Source organism: Sciurus vulgaris (assembly GCF_902686455.1).
Source record: "Sciurus vulgaris genome assembly, chromosome: 5".
NCBI lineage: Eukaryota > Metazoa > Chordata > Mammalia > Rodentia > Sciuridae > Sciurus > Sciurus vulgaris.
The window spans coordinates 83,942,845-83,958,761 of record NC_136465.1 but is presented as its reverse complement, the minus strand read 5'-3'; the positions used below and the strand labels follow the sequence as shown (position 1 = coordinate 83,958,761).

Sequence of the window (15,917 nt, the reverse complement as noted above, 5' to 3'; positions counted from 1 at the left end):
TATCTCTATCAAACTATCTGTCTGTCTGTCTATCAAGCTATCTGTCTGTCTATCTATCTATCTAATTTTTCCTCTAGCTTTCACATAAGGGAGAAAACACATGACACTATCTTCTGAGTCTGGCTTATTTCCCTTAACATGATGATCTCCAGTTCCATCCATTTTCTTGCAAATGACATAATTTTGATAGCATTATCAATATTTAAACTTTGGACACCTAGATTCTGATGCTTTTTATCTGAAATCATTGTATTGCTGAAAATTTTGTATGTGAGCATTGTCACATTGTGATGTTTTTGTTTGTTTTTAACCCTACGACTGACATCCAAGTTGTTGATTAATGTATAATAAACCCATTACATTGTTACTTCAGGTTTCAGGCCTCAATATGAAATTGAAAAAGTATTTGAATAAACATAAATAGATTTATTGGGTTTATATACACCACAGAAATATTAAATGCATATAAAGTTGTATGAATCTTTTCTCTTTCTTTAGAATACTGAGAACTCCATCAAACCCACATATTTGATTGACATGCTGCTCTTTTTTTCCCACAGCTCTTGTAGTGAGATTTCTGACCAAACGGTTCATCTGGGAATATGATCCCACCCTCGGTAGGTCGAATTTTATTTTCTTTCATCATGTTCCATTACAACATTTTAAAGCCCCTTGCAGCTGCTTTGGAAGTGCATATCATATCATGCAAAGATTCCCTCTAAGAGGCAAGCTGTGTTTCATGCTGTTTGTGCTTAGAACCCTGCAGTATTTTAATGTGGAAATGAAGAAACTAGGTCAAACCTAAGACACAAGTAAGTGGCAATATGATGCTGGCCCATCAAAAAACAGCATCATTCCAATGGGAGAAAGAAAAAACAGACACAGCAAGTTTGGTGTGGGGTGTAATGGCACACTGAAGGCAGCTTAAAAACTAACCCCAAATTTCTGAATACCGATTTGGGGAAAGGGTAAGAATAAATTATGCTCCCCCACCAATTCTCCTCTCCTATGAATCAGACTAAAATGTGTTTAAATAAAGATGCAAAATGTGTGGTCTGTGGATCTTAAAAGTCACCATAATGTTTATGCATGAAGTGTGGGCAGACTATTTCTGGGCTCTTGTTTTGGTTTGGTTTTTATTATCACTCCAAGGTTACATATGTTCAGTTTAAAGGGGAGCTTTCTTTCTCTCTTGTATCTTATTATTTATTTTCATTCATTCATTTGACAAATATTTAGGAACTCCCTATTTTGTGTCAGTCATGTTCAGATGCTGCAGATTCATGACAAGAAAAGAACCAAAAACTAAAAACCAAAAAACAAAACTCAAGAGAAAAACCTCTGCTTTTTTTCTGCTAACAGTCTAGTAAAGAATCAGTAAGTAAATAGATATATATCAGATGGTGCTATAAAGGAGGACTGAACAGGAGATAGTGAATGCTTCTGCAGTTTATTTCTTTAATATTTAATTTTTACATCTATTCAGAACTTATTTGAGTGAGAAGTACAGGGTGAAGACCAAACATTTTTTCCAAATATTTGAGCAATTTTCTTATAGTTAAATAACTCCTAATTCCCCACGTTACTTTCAGTATTCTCTTTGTATATTAAATTATTTCCCATAGGACAAAATTTAGATTAGCTTTTCATACCACATCCAATACCACACACTTGATAATTGTATGCTCTATGCAACATTTTAATAGTCAGTATAAGAAGTCTTCTTTCATTACTGTGTTTTACAAAATTATCTTGGCTACTCTCTCCAATGTATTTTTTTCAGGTTAATTTTCAAAATTGTCATAATATGATGTGATTTTGATTGGAATTGCACTAAAACTATAAATTGTTTTGGAAAGATTCATATTTTTATGCTATTCAAGTTTTTAAACTAGCATATCTCTGCATTTATTCTTCTCCTAGGATTTTTCTTTTAAACATTTTGTTCATCAAAATTTTTCAACATATTTTTGAATATAGACACACTAAATTTAATATGATCTATTTGGATCTAAAAGTGCACCTGGTTTAAAAAAATTATTCCGTTTTTATTGTTTCTCTCACTTAAGTAGATACCTGTCGTCCTTTTATATTTTCATTATTTATATAAATTTACAGAGACTATCTGAGAATCTCAATGATCTACAGTTCAATAGAAAAATACTAATTATTTGTTATATTTCACACATCTCAATGAAAGATGAATCTTGCTAAAAATGTTCTCATAATTTTTTGCTCTCTCTCTTTTTGAATGTGTCCCAGTAACTAATGCTATTATTTTTAATTAGTCTTAGGTGAACCATTTTCCTTTTGTTTTATTCATTCTGAAAAACAACTGCTATTAATAGAACCAGCCTGCATCCGTTGCTGGCAGAGCAGGCCTCCATCACTGAGAATGGCGAGACTTCTCTGAGTGCCCTTGCTCTGCTCTGCTGGGAGAGGACATGGCTGCTAGGCAACAAGAGCTCTCTGTCCCCCGACTTCAGGAGTAAAGGGTTCATGACTCGCTCCCAGGTGATGGTTTCCTTTAGTTTTCACTCTGGAGACTGAATCTGTGTGGGTGTGCATGCATTTGCACTAGAAGCCACTAATGTTCTGGCATAGAGGAGGCTCCAATTCATTTGATTCAAGAGAAATTAGCATTTCCTGGGCTTAACTTCACACTACTATAGGAAAGACCAGATCCTTTGTTGAATACATGGTTATTTTAAAAGTCCAAGACAACCACCAACAGCGAATTTATATATATTACAAAGCAAATTAACATAGTTGGGAAAAAATAGTTGGGAAATCAGTGTCTTCTTCAGAAACATGGGACAGGCGTCAAAACTTGCAACAGAATTATTGCTCCATGAGAAGTTGGAAGTCATGAACGCTTCTACATATTAACAATACTGAAATATTTACTGTTCCAAAATAATTCTAGAATGTCAAGTTCACTGTTTTTTGTTTGTTTTGTTTTCTTTCGTTTTGATTTTTTTATGTAGTGGGTCTAAAATAAGAATTTCAACTAGAGATGTAAGGGGCAGAGGGTGAAGGGAACTAAATTTCTACACATTAAATGTCCATTTCATAAAAATGGGGGACTTTTTTAAACATACTAGTGTTTTGAAGGATAAAGTCTAAGAAAAAAAGTTGATCCTTTTCATTGAGTGATTTTAGTTTCTCCTAATTTTTTTTTTTCTTTTTGCATTTCACAGCAAATCAGTAAAATATTTGTCAGAGGCCAGTCCTCGTTTATGAACAGCATTTAAAAACCACCACTCAAGTTCATAACATTTGGGACTTGGACCATCTAACCAAGAAAACCCCCTAATGTGGCTACAATACTCGGGGTATAGACAAACAGAATCCATATTATATAATCTCAACTAAGAACTGAATCCCTACCTCCCAGAGCCACGTTGCCCTCTAAGAATGTTAGTCATAGAAGAGGATACAGACAGAGGCTTAGATTGTGTTTAGTTGTGTGTGTGCCTGTGAGCAAGTGAGAGTGTGTGCAAGTGTGTGTGTATGGGAGGCACTGGAGAGGAGAGAGACTACATTTCAGTACAAACACATCTATGGTGGCACATAGCGTTGTGTTTGAATGGATGGTGGCTGTCTGTATCTGCATAGTAAAAGCTCAGATAGGAGTAAGGGTGGGACTCAGACAGATTAGACCCACTGGTTCTTGGATTCCCTGTGTGGTTCTTCTTCCTGCCTTACAGTTCCTTCTGCTTGGAAAGATTCATACAAAGAGAGATATGCTCTCAGAACCAAATTCTCTCAACTGGATACCAAAGCAGAAGTGCCCAGCAAACTCGTAGAGCTATTTAATATAGCACTGCAGGGAACTTGGAGATAGATATGTGACAAATAAAGAAGCAGGTCCAAAGAAGTAAATTTTTATCCGAGATTACTTGGCTAGTTTGTGGCGAGACCAGCAGTAGAACTCAAGTCAATGTAATTTTCATTCCAGCGTAAATCAATATCACTAACTGCTGTTGTTACTGTGCTGCTTAGTATCTATACTAATGTGTTGAAATTTGCCAAAGGAAAAAAAAGAGTTACTACAAGAATTGACCACATTCAAAATCTCTTTGAACATGAACTCCTCTCAAAGTATACAAAATATACCTCTATTTATAAAAAATGTGACTGAATGCAGGTTTTAAATCTCACATACACTGTGAAATTGATATATTTTTAATATGCCTAATTCTATTTTGAAGCTAATATCTGCTTTATAGTCCACAACATTTTGATGCATTTTGGAAGTGCCTCCTATCCAATAATATCTCTTACTCTTCAAAAATAAAAATAAAAATAAAAACAGAGACTCAAATTATCATTTTCGTTAGTATGAAGAAAATTTAAAGTCTGTCCACCATCCAAACACAGACACATTTTCTCATGTGTTTTAAAATGAATATCAGAGTTTATTACAAAAAGAACTTAATGTATTTTTTCAAAACTATCCCAGAAAAGCTAGTACATACATGTACAATGTTTTGACTCTGTAGGCAATACTTCCAAAGTTTCACATGTAGAAAAAATGGGTTTCCTAATGAGAGACACTTAAAGAAAATATGTTAAAATGGTGTGAAACTAGATGAAATCACCACTGCCACCCACTGCTAAGCTTGTGTCAGACATTCCCTCATTTCCTGCACTTCATCCTTTTCGTTTCAGTAACAGCCAAAGAATCACACGACTTCATACAATTTTCATTCTATCCTATTTCCCCCCTGCCACAGCCTTCTGTGGTTGAAATACATATCCTATTTATCATGGAAGCAACAGAGAAAAATCGCCCTGTCTTTCAGACAGCTTTTGGTATAAAACAAGATGGACTAGAGCCCAGAATTCTGTTTTCCAGGCTCCAGGGCTGATGCCAGTCTTTTGAAAAGGGAAGTCAGTATAAAAAACAGTAGAAGCAGAAACCCAAAAGGCATATGTGATGTGGCCCGAGGTGGGGCACTGAGGATGAAAGAAGGAAAAATTGAGAGAACAGTTAGAGACAAGTAGCTACTGTAAATGGAATTTTAGAGCATTCAATTATACAAAACTATAATCTCTCATGATAGAGGGATAGAATGTTCTAGAACCGAGAATCAGCATTCATACCGTGCACAGAATGCAAGTTCTAGGAGAATGAAAATAGTGCAAAATGTACCTATTTAATCATATTTTAAAATTCTACTTTTGGAAAATACCTTGGCAAGGCACATGCCTGAACCATGACTGCACACTATGGATGGCATGTACATTATGGTTGAGGCTAAGTTAACACTACTTCACTCAGCTTCCTTTCTGCAGTTTGCATTTTGGGTAGGAATTTATATTTATGGTAAAATAACAAAATTATAGTCAAAAAAGGCTGCAAAAGGGCTGGGGATATAGCTCAGTTGGTAGAGTGCTTGCCTTGCAAGCACAAGGCCCTGGGTTCTAATCCCCAGCACCGCAAAGAAAGGCTGCAAAATAGTGGATGAAATGGAAGTCCAAAATAACAACAACAATAATAGTAATTAATAATAATAATGGTTCACAGCCTATTCCCATGGAAGCAGAAACTTCTGTGTGGTTGGCTGGTAATTTAGGTAGTTTATTCAAGTAAGTAATTATGTTAGTTAAATTGCTCTTTTCATGGCACCTTGCAATTATTGTATACGTGAAGCCTTTATATGATTGTTTTATTTTTCTCTGCTTACCTTATTCTGACACCCATGTGCTCTTCTTTTCAATAGGTACATTCTAATGTGTTTGATACTAATTGTATTTTTTCCATTACACTCCAAAGCCGCTCCAAAGTCAGTCTTCCTGCTACCACTTACCACCTTTGTGACCTTCAGCAAATTATTACTGTTATGACTTGGTTTCTTCTAAAATGGAGCTAATAGTAATACTTCATGAGATATTTGTGAAGTAAATAAATTGATATAAATAAATCATTTAGAACAATATTTGTTCAAATAATATCCAATTTGTGCTATTATACATATGAAAAATATATTTTTGTCCATTGATTTAAATTTATATAAATTTTATTGTGTATATCTCTATTTCTAATCTTTATAACAGAATGTGGAATTTTTTTTATTATTTAAACAAATGGGATACATGTTGTTTCTCTATTTGTACATGGAGTAAAGGCATACCATTTGTGTAATCATAAATTTACATAGGACAACGTTGTTTGATTCATTCTGTTATTTTTTTCCCTTCCCCCCCACCCCTCCCACCCCTCCCACCCCTCTTTTCCCTCTATACAGTCCTTCCTTCCTCGATTCTTACCACCCTCCTTATCCCTAACCCTAAACCTAACCCTAACCCTAACACTAACCCCTCCTATCCCCCATGATATGTCCTTATCTGCTTATCAGCGAGATCATTCGTCCTTTAGTTTTTTGAGATTGGCTTATTTCACTTAGCATGATATCCTCCAATTTCATCCATTTGCCTGCAAATGCCATAATTTTATCATTCTTCATGGCAGAGTAATATTCCATTGTATATATATGCCACAGTTTCTTTATCCATTCATCAACTGAAGGGCATCTAGGTTTGTTCCACAATCTGGCTATGGTGAATTGAGCAGCTATGAACATTGACATGGCTGTATCTCTGTACTATGCTGATTTTAAGTCCTTTGGGTATAGGCCAAGGAGTGGGATAGCTGGGTCAAATGGTGGTTCCATTCCAAGCTTTCTGAGGAATCTCCATACTGCTTTCTAGAGTGGCTGCACTAATTTGCAACCCCACCAGCAATGTATGAGTGTACCTTTTTCCCCACATCCTCACCAACACCTATTGTTGCTTGTGTTCTTGATAATTGCCATTCTAATTGGGGTGAGATGAAATCTTAGGGTAGTTTTGATTTGCATTTCTCTTATTACTAGAGATGTTGAGCATTTTTCCATATGTTTGTTGATTGCTTGTACATCTTCTTCTGTGAAGTGTCTGTTCATTTCCTTAGCCCATTTGTTCATTGGATTATTTGTATTCTTGGTGTAGAGTTTTTTTGAGTTCTTTAGAGATTCTGGAAATTAGCGCTCTATCTGAAGTATGAGTGGCAAAGATATTCTCCCACTCTGTAGGCTCTCTCTTCACATTACTGATAGTTTCCTTTGCTGAGAGAAAGCTTTTTAGTTTGAATCGATCCCAGTTGTTACCTAAAGTGCTATACAGATTCAATGCAATTCCAATTAAAATCCCAATGATGTACCTTACAGAAATAGAGCAAGCAATTATGAAATTCATCTGGAAGAATAAAAAACCCAGAATAGCTAAAGCAATCCTCAGTAGAAAGAGCGAAGCAGGGGGTATCGCAATACCAGATCTTCAACTCTACTACAAAGCAATAGTAACAAAAACAGCATGGTATTGGCACCAAAATAGAAAGGTAGATCAATGGTACAGAATAGAGGACATGGACACAAACCCAAATAAATACAATTTTATCATACTAGACAAAGGGGCCAAAAATATGCAATGGAGAAAAGATAGCCTCTTCAACAAATGGTGCTGGGAAAACTGGAAAACCATATGCAACAGAATGAAATTAAACCCCTATCTCTCACCCTGCACAAAACTCAACTCACAATGGATCAAGGACCTCGGAATCAGACCAGAGACCCTGCATCTTATAGAAGAAAAAGTAGGTCCAAACCTTCAACTTGTTGGCTTAGGATCAGACTTCCTTAACAGGACTCCCATAGCACAAGAAATAAAAGCAAGAATGTGGAATTTTTAAGGTCCATGGTAAACACCCTAGTTGGCTCCAAGGTGATCTCCTGCTATCTCTAGGGAAATATTGCCTTAAATCAGTGGTTCTCAGTCTTTAGCTTGTATCGTAGGCACCTGGAGGGCATGTTAGAACACAAATTGCTGGATTCCATTCCCAACTGGTATGGTTGTGGAACCTGAGAATTTGCATTTCTAACACATTCCTAAGTGATGCTGATTTTGCTGGTCCAGACAGTACACTTTGAGAAACACTGCTGTAAGAACCTGGACCAGGTTTTTGTTTCGTTTTGTTTTATTTTTTTAACTTCCCTGGGGCACATGCCTAAGAGCAAGTTGCTGGATCTTAGGGCGTTTAACACTGTTAAAAGTTACCCTCCAAAATGCTACCCCAGTCTATACTCCCATTGCTGATACATGGAAACTCTCTAGAATTCAATCAACCATTTCGTTATCTAACTTTCTAATTTGGCCAATCTTATGGTTGTAAAATAATTTTATAAGCTTCCCTCTGGTACATAACCACGTAAAGCATCATTTTATATACATTTATGTATTTGGTCTTTCTCCTCTGCAAACTTCCTCTTCATATATTTTGCCTATATTGATTTTCTGCTCATCCATCTTTTTTATTTTTAATTCCTAAAAGCTCCTCTATAGTTTAGATATTTGTCAATTTTGGGTTTTGATGTTGCAAATACTTTCTCCAGCTTTTACTTTATTTCATATGACATAAAAAATTTAATATAGTCAACTCATTTATTTTTAGATCATTTTGTGTGTATGAGCTTTTATACTTTTAACTTGTCATTGTTTTAAGTTTACTTTTCAAATCCAGTTGATTTAAATCTTTACTCCATCTGGATTTACTTTTAGTGTATTCTCCAGGGCGGTCCGTGGAGTGACCTATTCTTCATTGGTTGTTCCCGTTGTCATCTATGGTACAATCTATTCTTCTCCCCATGTGGTTTGTGGTGCCACCTCAGTCACATACTAAATTCCTATGTAAACAAGCATCTATTTAAGGCCTTGTGAGTTTGCACATCTGACAGTACCACACTGTTTTGGGTAGTGTTATTTACTTTGTATTATGTCCTTTAGATAAGCTTTTATTTAGTTTCTCAAAAAGTCTGACTGGACTTTCAGTTTGAATTGCGTTAAATTTGAGGTTACTTTGGGGAAAATTTAACATCTTTTAAAAATTGTTGTTCATCCATTTTTCTTGGCAATTTTCCTGTTTATTCCAGTATCTTTTGGGTCTTTTCATAAAATTCTGAGTTTTTCTAATTGTGTTCATTCTTTATTATTTCTTAGATATTATTTTTTATTTTATTGCTCTTGGGAATGGTTGCTTGTTGTTCTTTATATTTCCTATGTGACTTTTGCTGATATGGAAGAATTTTAGTGATTCATTCTTTACTGTCCTCAAATTTGTAATCTTGATAATCTTTAAATTCTTTTCCCATCCTTAGGATACTGAAAGCTCAGTCCTTGTCTCCACTGCCAATCCAAAAATGAGGACAAGTTTTGATATAAAGGAGAAAGTTTTGTTGATTTGCTAGCAAAGGAGAAGCAGAGGACTCCTGTCCCAGAGGCTGTGATTCTCCCTGCCAGAAGGACCACAGGGATTTTAACAGAGGAATAAAAGGGCTGGGATCTAAATATTATGAGTAGGTAAAATGAATCAGCCAGCTGTCCTTGAGAGAGCCATTGCTCCAGTTCCCAGGTTTGGAGTTTGTTTATTCTTGTGGGCAGTGACATTCTTCCAGGCAGTGAAGGACATGCCAGCTTAGTCTGGGACAGGAAAAGTGTTAGTCTTTTCCCTCCACTGCTAGGGCGGGATAAAGAGAGGAGGAAGAAAAGAAGAAATAATCATGTCAGGTTTAAAATAAGACAGTCATTGTCAAGGAGCAAGGTTTGTACTCAAAGCGTAAAGTGAGCACCCCCATTACACTTATGTCTCTTACTTATTTTTTCCTATCTTGTTGTATTTATCCAGTGTTAATAATTCATGTTGGATTATATTTTTGTATAGCACATGCTTTTTCTGGTTAAGAGTTTGAAAACAATCTGTATACTTAGTCCATTTATTTTATGTATGCTGTGGGCTTTTATATACATTTTTCATGTCAAGGAATTCCTTTTATTCTTAGTTTTCTGAATATTTTTTAAAATGCTAAATAGATAATGGGATAAAGGGGGAAAAGTATTTTCTTCTTGAGAGAGTCAATCATGTGATTGGTTTCCTTTAGTTTCTTAATTTATTTAATTATATTGATAATATTTAAACACTATTTGCATTCCTGAAATAAATACTATCTTATCATAATATACTTAATCTGTTGAACTCAATTGGATAATATTTGTAATTTTTGAATCTATGTTCATATATAGAATGAGTCTACTATTTTCTTATTCTTTTGTTTTTTTCTTGTTACTTTTGTACTATTAGCTAGCGGGGTCAGAATAATTTCTCATAAAAGGTATTGGATAGTTATACTTTTTCTCTCATGATATTTTGTCTTTTATTTCTTTCCTTGTATATTTTAAAATTTATTCTCTTTTTCCTCTTTTACTTTATTGAGTTGAGTATTCAGTTCACTTTTTCTATCCTTTATTTTATTATCTTCTGAAATAAGTATGTTAGTTTACTCAAACCTGCCTCTCAGGTCTCTTCACCTCCATCCTGATATGATATATTAGAATCATGTAGACTTGTAACTGTGGACTGCCTTTGGTACAGTTTTGTCATTTTCTTTTATGTCACAAATGTCATGAATCCAGTGTCACTGCTAAAATGTCCAATGTCAAATTTGAGTCATATCCTTTTGTAGGTGATGAGCTTTTATTCCCTAAATTGCTTTAGATTTTTCTTTTCCATTTCTAACTTTACATTTCACGGAAATGGATTTAGATTGGAAACTTTTTTCTCACATATTCTGTTGTTAGTCATTTTGATCTAAAGTGTTTCAATGACTCTCATCCAGGGAAATTCTTAGTCATTACAACTTTGAATATTTCCACATCTCTATGTATTTTGTTCTCTCTTTGAGGTTCTTATAAAGAATGACACTTCTAATTCTATTGTCCATACTTACTAAGTTTTTAGCTTCCAGTTTTCTTATTATCACTTCCTGAGGCCTTCTGGGAGAATTCCTAGACCTGATCTTCATCAGCTGCCAATCATTTATTGAATCATTTATTTCAGTTGTTCTAGTTTTCATATAGAGAACTTGGTTTTTACCTCTGGTTTCCACTTATGTGACGATGAGGACCACATTCAACGTTACTTAGTCTTCTTGCATCTGCTAACCTCTCTCACCCCCTCACAGCTTGGAGACCCCTCAACTCTTGTCTCACCAACCTCCAGCTGGTACTGAGCAGCTACTGTATTCTGCTTTGAAGAGGGAACACAAATGAGAGAAATCTGCATTATTCCTTCTCCCTTCCATGCTTCCCAGCCCTCTTCTAATTTGCGTTGTTGTTTCTTGCCAACCATCAAACATTGGATCCCAACTACCTATTACTGTCCCAAGTATTTCCCACAGTTTTACATCATTTGGTAAGATCTATCCACCTCCCTCTAATGTCTATTGGGTTGAGGTTTAGAAAGAAAATATTAGTTTCTATTTGTATGTAACCTTGTTAGGAAAATAAATTAACAGAGCTTTACAGAAACTGGACATTTAGGGGTATCATTACCCATTTTGTGGAAAACCTCCCTGTCATTGTAGAAGGTAGAGGTCTCATTTTATTGAGATAGAAAAGAGCATGAGAGAACTGACCTCAAAGGGGAATAAAATGGAACCTTAAGAGGAACAGACAGAGTATCAAGGAAACAAAGAGAGCTACCCCACTCTCTGCCATGAAAGGTGATGGCTCCTTATTAGAACTTCTGCCTGGAGCTCTGGGAGTACAAAGATGTTACATTCTTGCACATTCATCTTTGCTTTCCTAGACTGCATAGTCTCCTGTGCTGCTCCATGCCTGATTTCTCATTTTAAGGATCAAATTAAATCTTACATTCATTTAACTGTTTGTCTTCTTTATTTGCTCATTCCCTCAGAATCAACCTACCGACACCAAGCAACCATTGATGACGAAGTTGTTTCCATGGAGATTCTTGATACTGCTGGTCAGGTGAATAGAAATTCAACTAAAATATTTTCTGCATCAAATAAAAAAGAGACAAGCATAATATGTGCAAAAATTGAGGCACTTTCATTCAACTAATTTTTGCATATCTAAAATCTTCGTTCTTCAATTTTATACAGTAACACATTTGTAACAGCCTGTGTATAATGTTTATTTTACTTCCTTGTGCTTCGAGGAAGTTTTGAAAATACTATAATATTTATATATTGTCCAGATTGGAATCTCCCACCTGTTTTGTGGCTTAGCAAGGTATTCGTAAGTTTTCATGGTCAAATGTGTTTTGAAATGCTTAAATAAACTTAAGTAAGTGCCTTTTCTGATAGCTTGCAGAGGCTTTAATATGTTAATGTGCAAGGTAACCCTTTAAGAGAAAGACATAGTACATATTGACTTCTGTGGCCATACATAAATTTGTTTGTTTCAAAATGCTTTATTTTGGGATTCTCTCCTGTAACATATTCTTTATAAATCTGCTTTGAGGTTAGTCAAATCTAAAATTATGAAAGGATTCATAGATAGGTTTAGTTTTAAATATAGAAGTGACTAGTGGGATGAGTTGAGAAACTGAAGTTTTCCATGGTCCTTTGTCAATAATCTATGGCACCATCAAGACTTGAATTAAAGAGTTTAATCCTTGAAATGTTCTTGAAATGAATTTTACATATTCGCTTCTCATCACCACCTTCTTATGCTCTGACCTTCACACCCAGAGCCAACTGAGGAAGGGTGCAGCCTCCAGAAGCCACTTGAACCTCTAAAGGCAATGCTTTCTCAATCATCCCATGAAGGAGTGGTCACTCTCTTTAAGAATCACATCAGGGCTGGGGATATAGCTCAGTTGGCAGAGTGACTGCCTCCCAAACACAAGGCCCTGGGTTCAATCCCCAGTACCTCACAAAAGAAAAAAAAAAAAAAAAAAAGAAATCACATCAAATAACTTTCCATCATTATTGGTACAAGATGACATCTTTGGTGTATTAGCATAGGGGGAAAAAAAAGAAAAGCCCACCTTGCAGTTGGACCCCAAAAAGCCTGTCCCTTCTTTTTTTTTTTTTCCCTAGAGGCTAATTGTCTCCAGTGAGAAAGGAGATTAAAATACACAAAGAAAACAAGAAATGGGGAAGGGACATCTTGCTAAATTTTGACTCTAATTCTGCTACCTAAATATTGGGATAAGAACCACTTATTAATTCATTAATTTTCAATCATGATGAAAAATCTCAACAGTGATATGCTCAACCAGGCTGTAATTTATTAATAGTTGTGATTTCAAAAGTAATGATATAGCAAGAAACATTAAAAGTAGACATTTAGTCTACGAAACTTTTCAGTTCCTGAAGTATCTTGATATGAGGAAGTAATGTTCCTATTCCCAACTGATTGAGAAAGTAAACTTGCAAAGGCAGACAGCCAGGACATTTAACAAAAGTGGATATGAAGAATACTAATTGAGGGTTATTACCAGCATTAGCAGTGTCTATACATTGTGATTACCTCCAGGTTTCCCAGCTGCTGTTCTTCTTTACCTATAGGAAGACACCATTCAGAGGGAAGGGCACATGCGGTGGGGAGAAGGCTTTGTGCTGGTCTATGACATTACTGACCGAGGAAGTTTTGAGGAAGTGCTGCCACTGAAGAACATTCTAGATGAGATCAAAAAGCCCAAGAACGTGACATTAATCTTGGTTGGAAACAAAGCTGATTTGGACCATTCCCGACAAGTGAGTACAGAAGAAGGGGAGAAGCTGGCCACAGAATTGGCATGTGCTTTCTATGAGTGTTCTGCCTGCACTGGAGAAGGGAACATCACAGAGATCTTCTACGAGTTATGTCGAGAGGTGCGTCGCCGGAGGATGGTGCAGGGCAAGACGAGAAGACGCAGCTCCACCACACATGTCAAGCAGGCCATCAACAAGATGCTCACCAAAATCAGTAGTTAGGCCACTCTGGTCTTGCAGAGGCCCTGCAGAGGTGGGTCAGGTAATTGGAAACACTCTTTTGCCCTTCTTTTTTCCTTCCGAAAATGAAACAAAATATTCCACTCCTTGTTTTGACTATGGGAATTGTCTGGGCTTCTTTGTTCTCCACCTTCCATATGTTAGGAGTTTTAGAGTGTCTTGTGCAGTTTAGATGCTGACAATTTTTCCCTTTCCAGCTTGCATAGGATCCACTCCACTATAGCTTGAAAATATAGCTACCAGAAATTCAGAAATGGCTGGACTCATATTCAGCTATTTTTAGGCTTCTCCACATTACTTAAATAAGTTAAAGTCTTTTTAGAGTCATTCTTAAATTCCATTTATTGTCAAAAACTACAAAAGATCATCATAAATGTCTAAGATAGCAGAAAACACAGTAAAAACACCAAAAGGATGACTGAGCTGTCGCAGCAAGGATTAGAACTCCAGTTCCTTTTTGAAGTGAGGATTTTCTGAATTATCTTAAATCATCGAGTTTTATTTAACCCTTCATTTTGTTCTTATCTTGAACATGAATTCACTAAGGTTTTTCACTGCAATAGAGAGTTCATTTCAATTTGATTGATTCATGAGTTGATTCTCTCAATGACATATTGACCATTATGCCTTGATTCTTCTTGCTTGGCTTACACACATCTGTAATAACAGAGGCAGCAGGACCCACAATTCACATCTTGCGAGGGCTTTTCCTCCAGGCCCAAGGTGATGTAAAACATTAGCAATCTTTTCACCAAACTCTAACTTCATGGCATGCATGTAGAGGAGATAAACTTAAAGATGCCTGATTTGTTTCTCACTCTGTTTATCACCTTAGCAGAAAGACAATACAAACAACAGGGTAATTAGGAATAGAGATTAACCACCCCTCTGTAGGGAAACCAAGGCTCTGTGCTAGCCAGGCACATCAGAAAAAGAAGCCTCTGTTTCATTAAGATGGCTGCATGACTCCTTTAACATTTTGGGTAAATTAATTCACTTAGATTCAGAAAAGAATGAATGATTTAAGTCCATTATACCTGAATAAATGTGCATAAAACAGATTCTTATATTGTAAAAGTACAGTCTATAATTAACAAGGCTTTATAACTCTTTTCTCCCTCTTATGCCCCCATATATTAAGATTTGGGCACTTTATTTTAGAAGAAAATATATATCTTTTACATATGTATGTATTTGTAAATGCATAGATATATGTATAAAATTTGTAAGTGTTGGAAGCTTTAGTTCACCATGTATTTGGACAACTTGGTATAACTGACTTTATTTTATGTGACTACAATAAAAAGCATAATTTTCAAATTTGGGTAGTTTTTCTTATAATAATAACATGAAATACGTTTTAACTTTCAGAGACACTTGAGAGAGTAATTGAATTACAGAGTTGAAAAATCAGTGAACCTTACTTTTAAAATTAATTCCTGTTGATAATTATAACTCCTACTTTTAGAGTGCGTAAGTGTTATTTTAGGCATGTTTTATATTATCTCTCCAAATCATCACAATAACTCTATGAGAGAGTACTACAATATTACAATTGTAGAGTTAATGATAGTCTTAAGAGAAAAAAGTAATGTACACAGCATTTGGTGGTTAGAACCAGGATTTGAACTTAAAGGATCAAAGACTCAGACTCTATAGCCCACAGTACTATCCACTATCCAGTTCTTACCCTTGAGTTCTAGGGATGAGGTTATAGGAATATATATGTCACATACATGACTCAATACAAGTTAGTTAGTCCATTAGATGGTGTCAGACCTGAACTTTAAAGAACATAAGTGAACAATTTAAGAAAGAAAATGGTGAAAATTTTGTAGGCAAAAAAATATTGTGGGTATGAAATGGAGACATGAAAGGTGATGGTGAATGTGGGAATTTAGAGGAATTTAGATGGCCACATATTTAATTTTTAGGGGGGGAAGGAGAGGATATCAGAAGGGGAGAAGAGAAAGAAAAGGAGTAAAAGAATAGGAAATAAGAATAAAATATCAAAAATTCATATTCTTGTAAGCAATGACCTATTAAAGGACCAAATTAGAAAACTCGACTGTGATTCAT

At 35.6% G+C, this 15,917-nt stretch overlaps 1 protein-coding gene across 2 annotated transcripts in view; it reads left to right on the top strand.

The window, feature by feature from the left end:
- The window catches only part of RERG (RAS like estrogen regulated growth inhibitor), a 116,154-nt gene extending 100,996 nt beyond the window's left edge, over positions 1–15,158 (top strand). For both annotated transcript variants that reach the window (XM_079140404.1, XM_079140403.1), the window contains 3 exons: positions 561–617; positions 11,792–11,865; positions 13,413–15,158. In XM_079140404.1, the coding sequence (XP_078996530.1) occupies positions 561–617; positions 11,792–11,865; positions 13,413–13,820 (539 nt within the window). In that variant the 3' untranslated portion in view covers positions 13,821–15,158. The remainder of the gene's footprint in view (positions 1–560; positions 618–11,791; positions 11,866–13,412) is intronic.
- Positions 15,159–15,917: the final 759 nt, after the last annotated feature.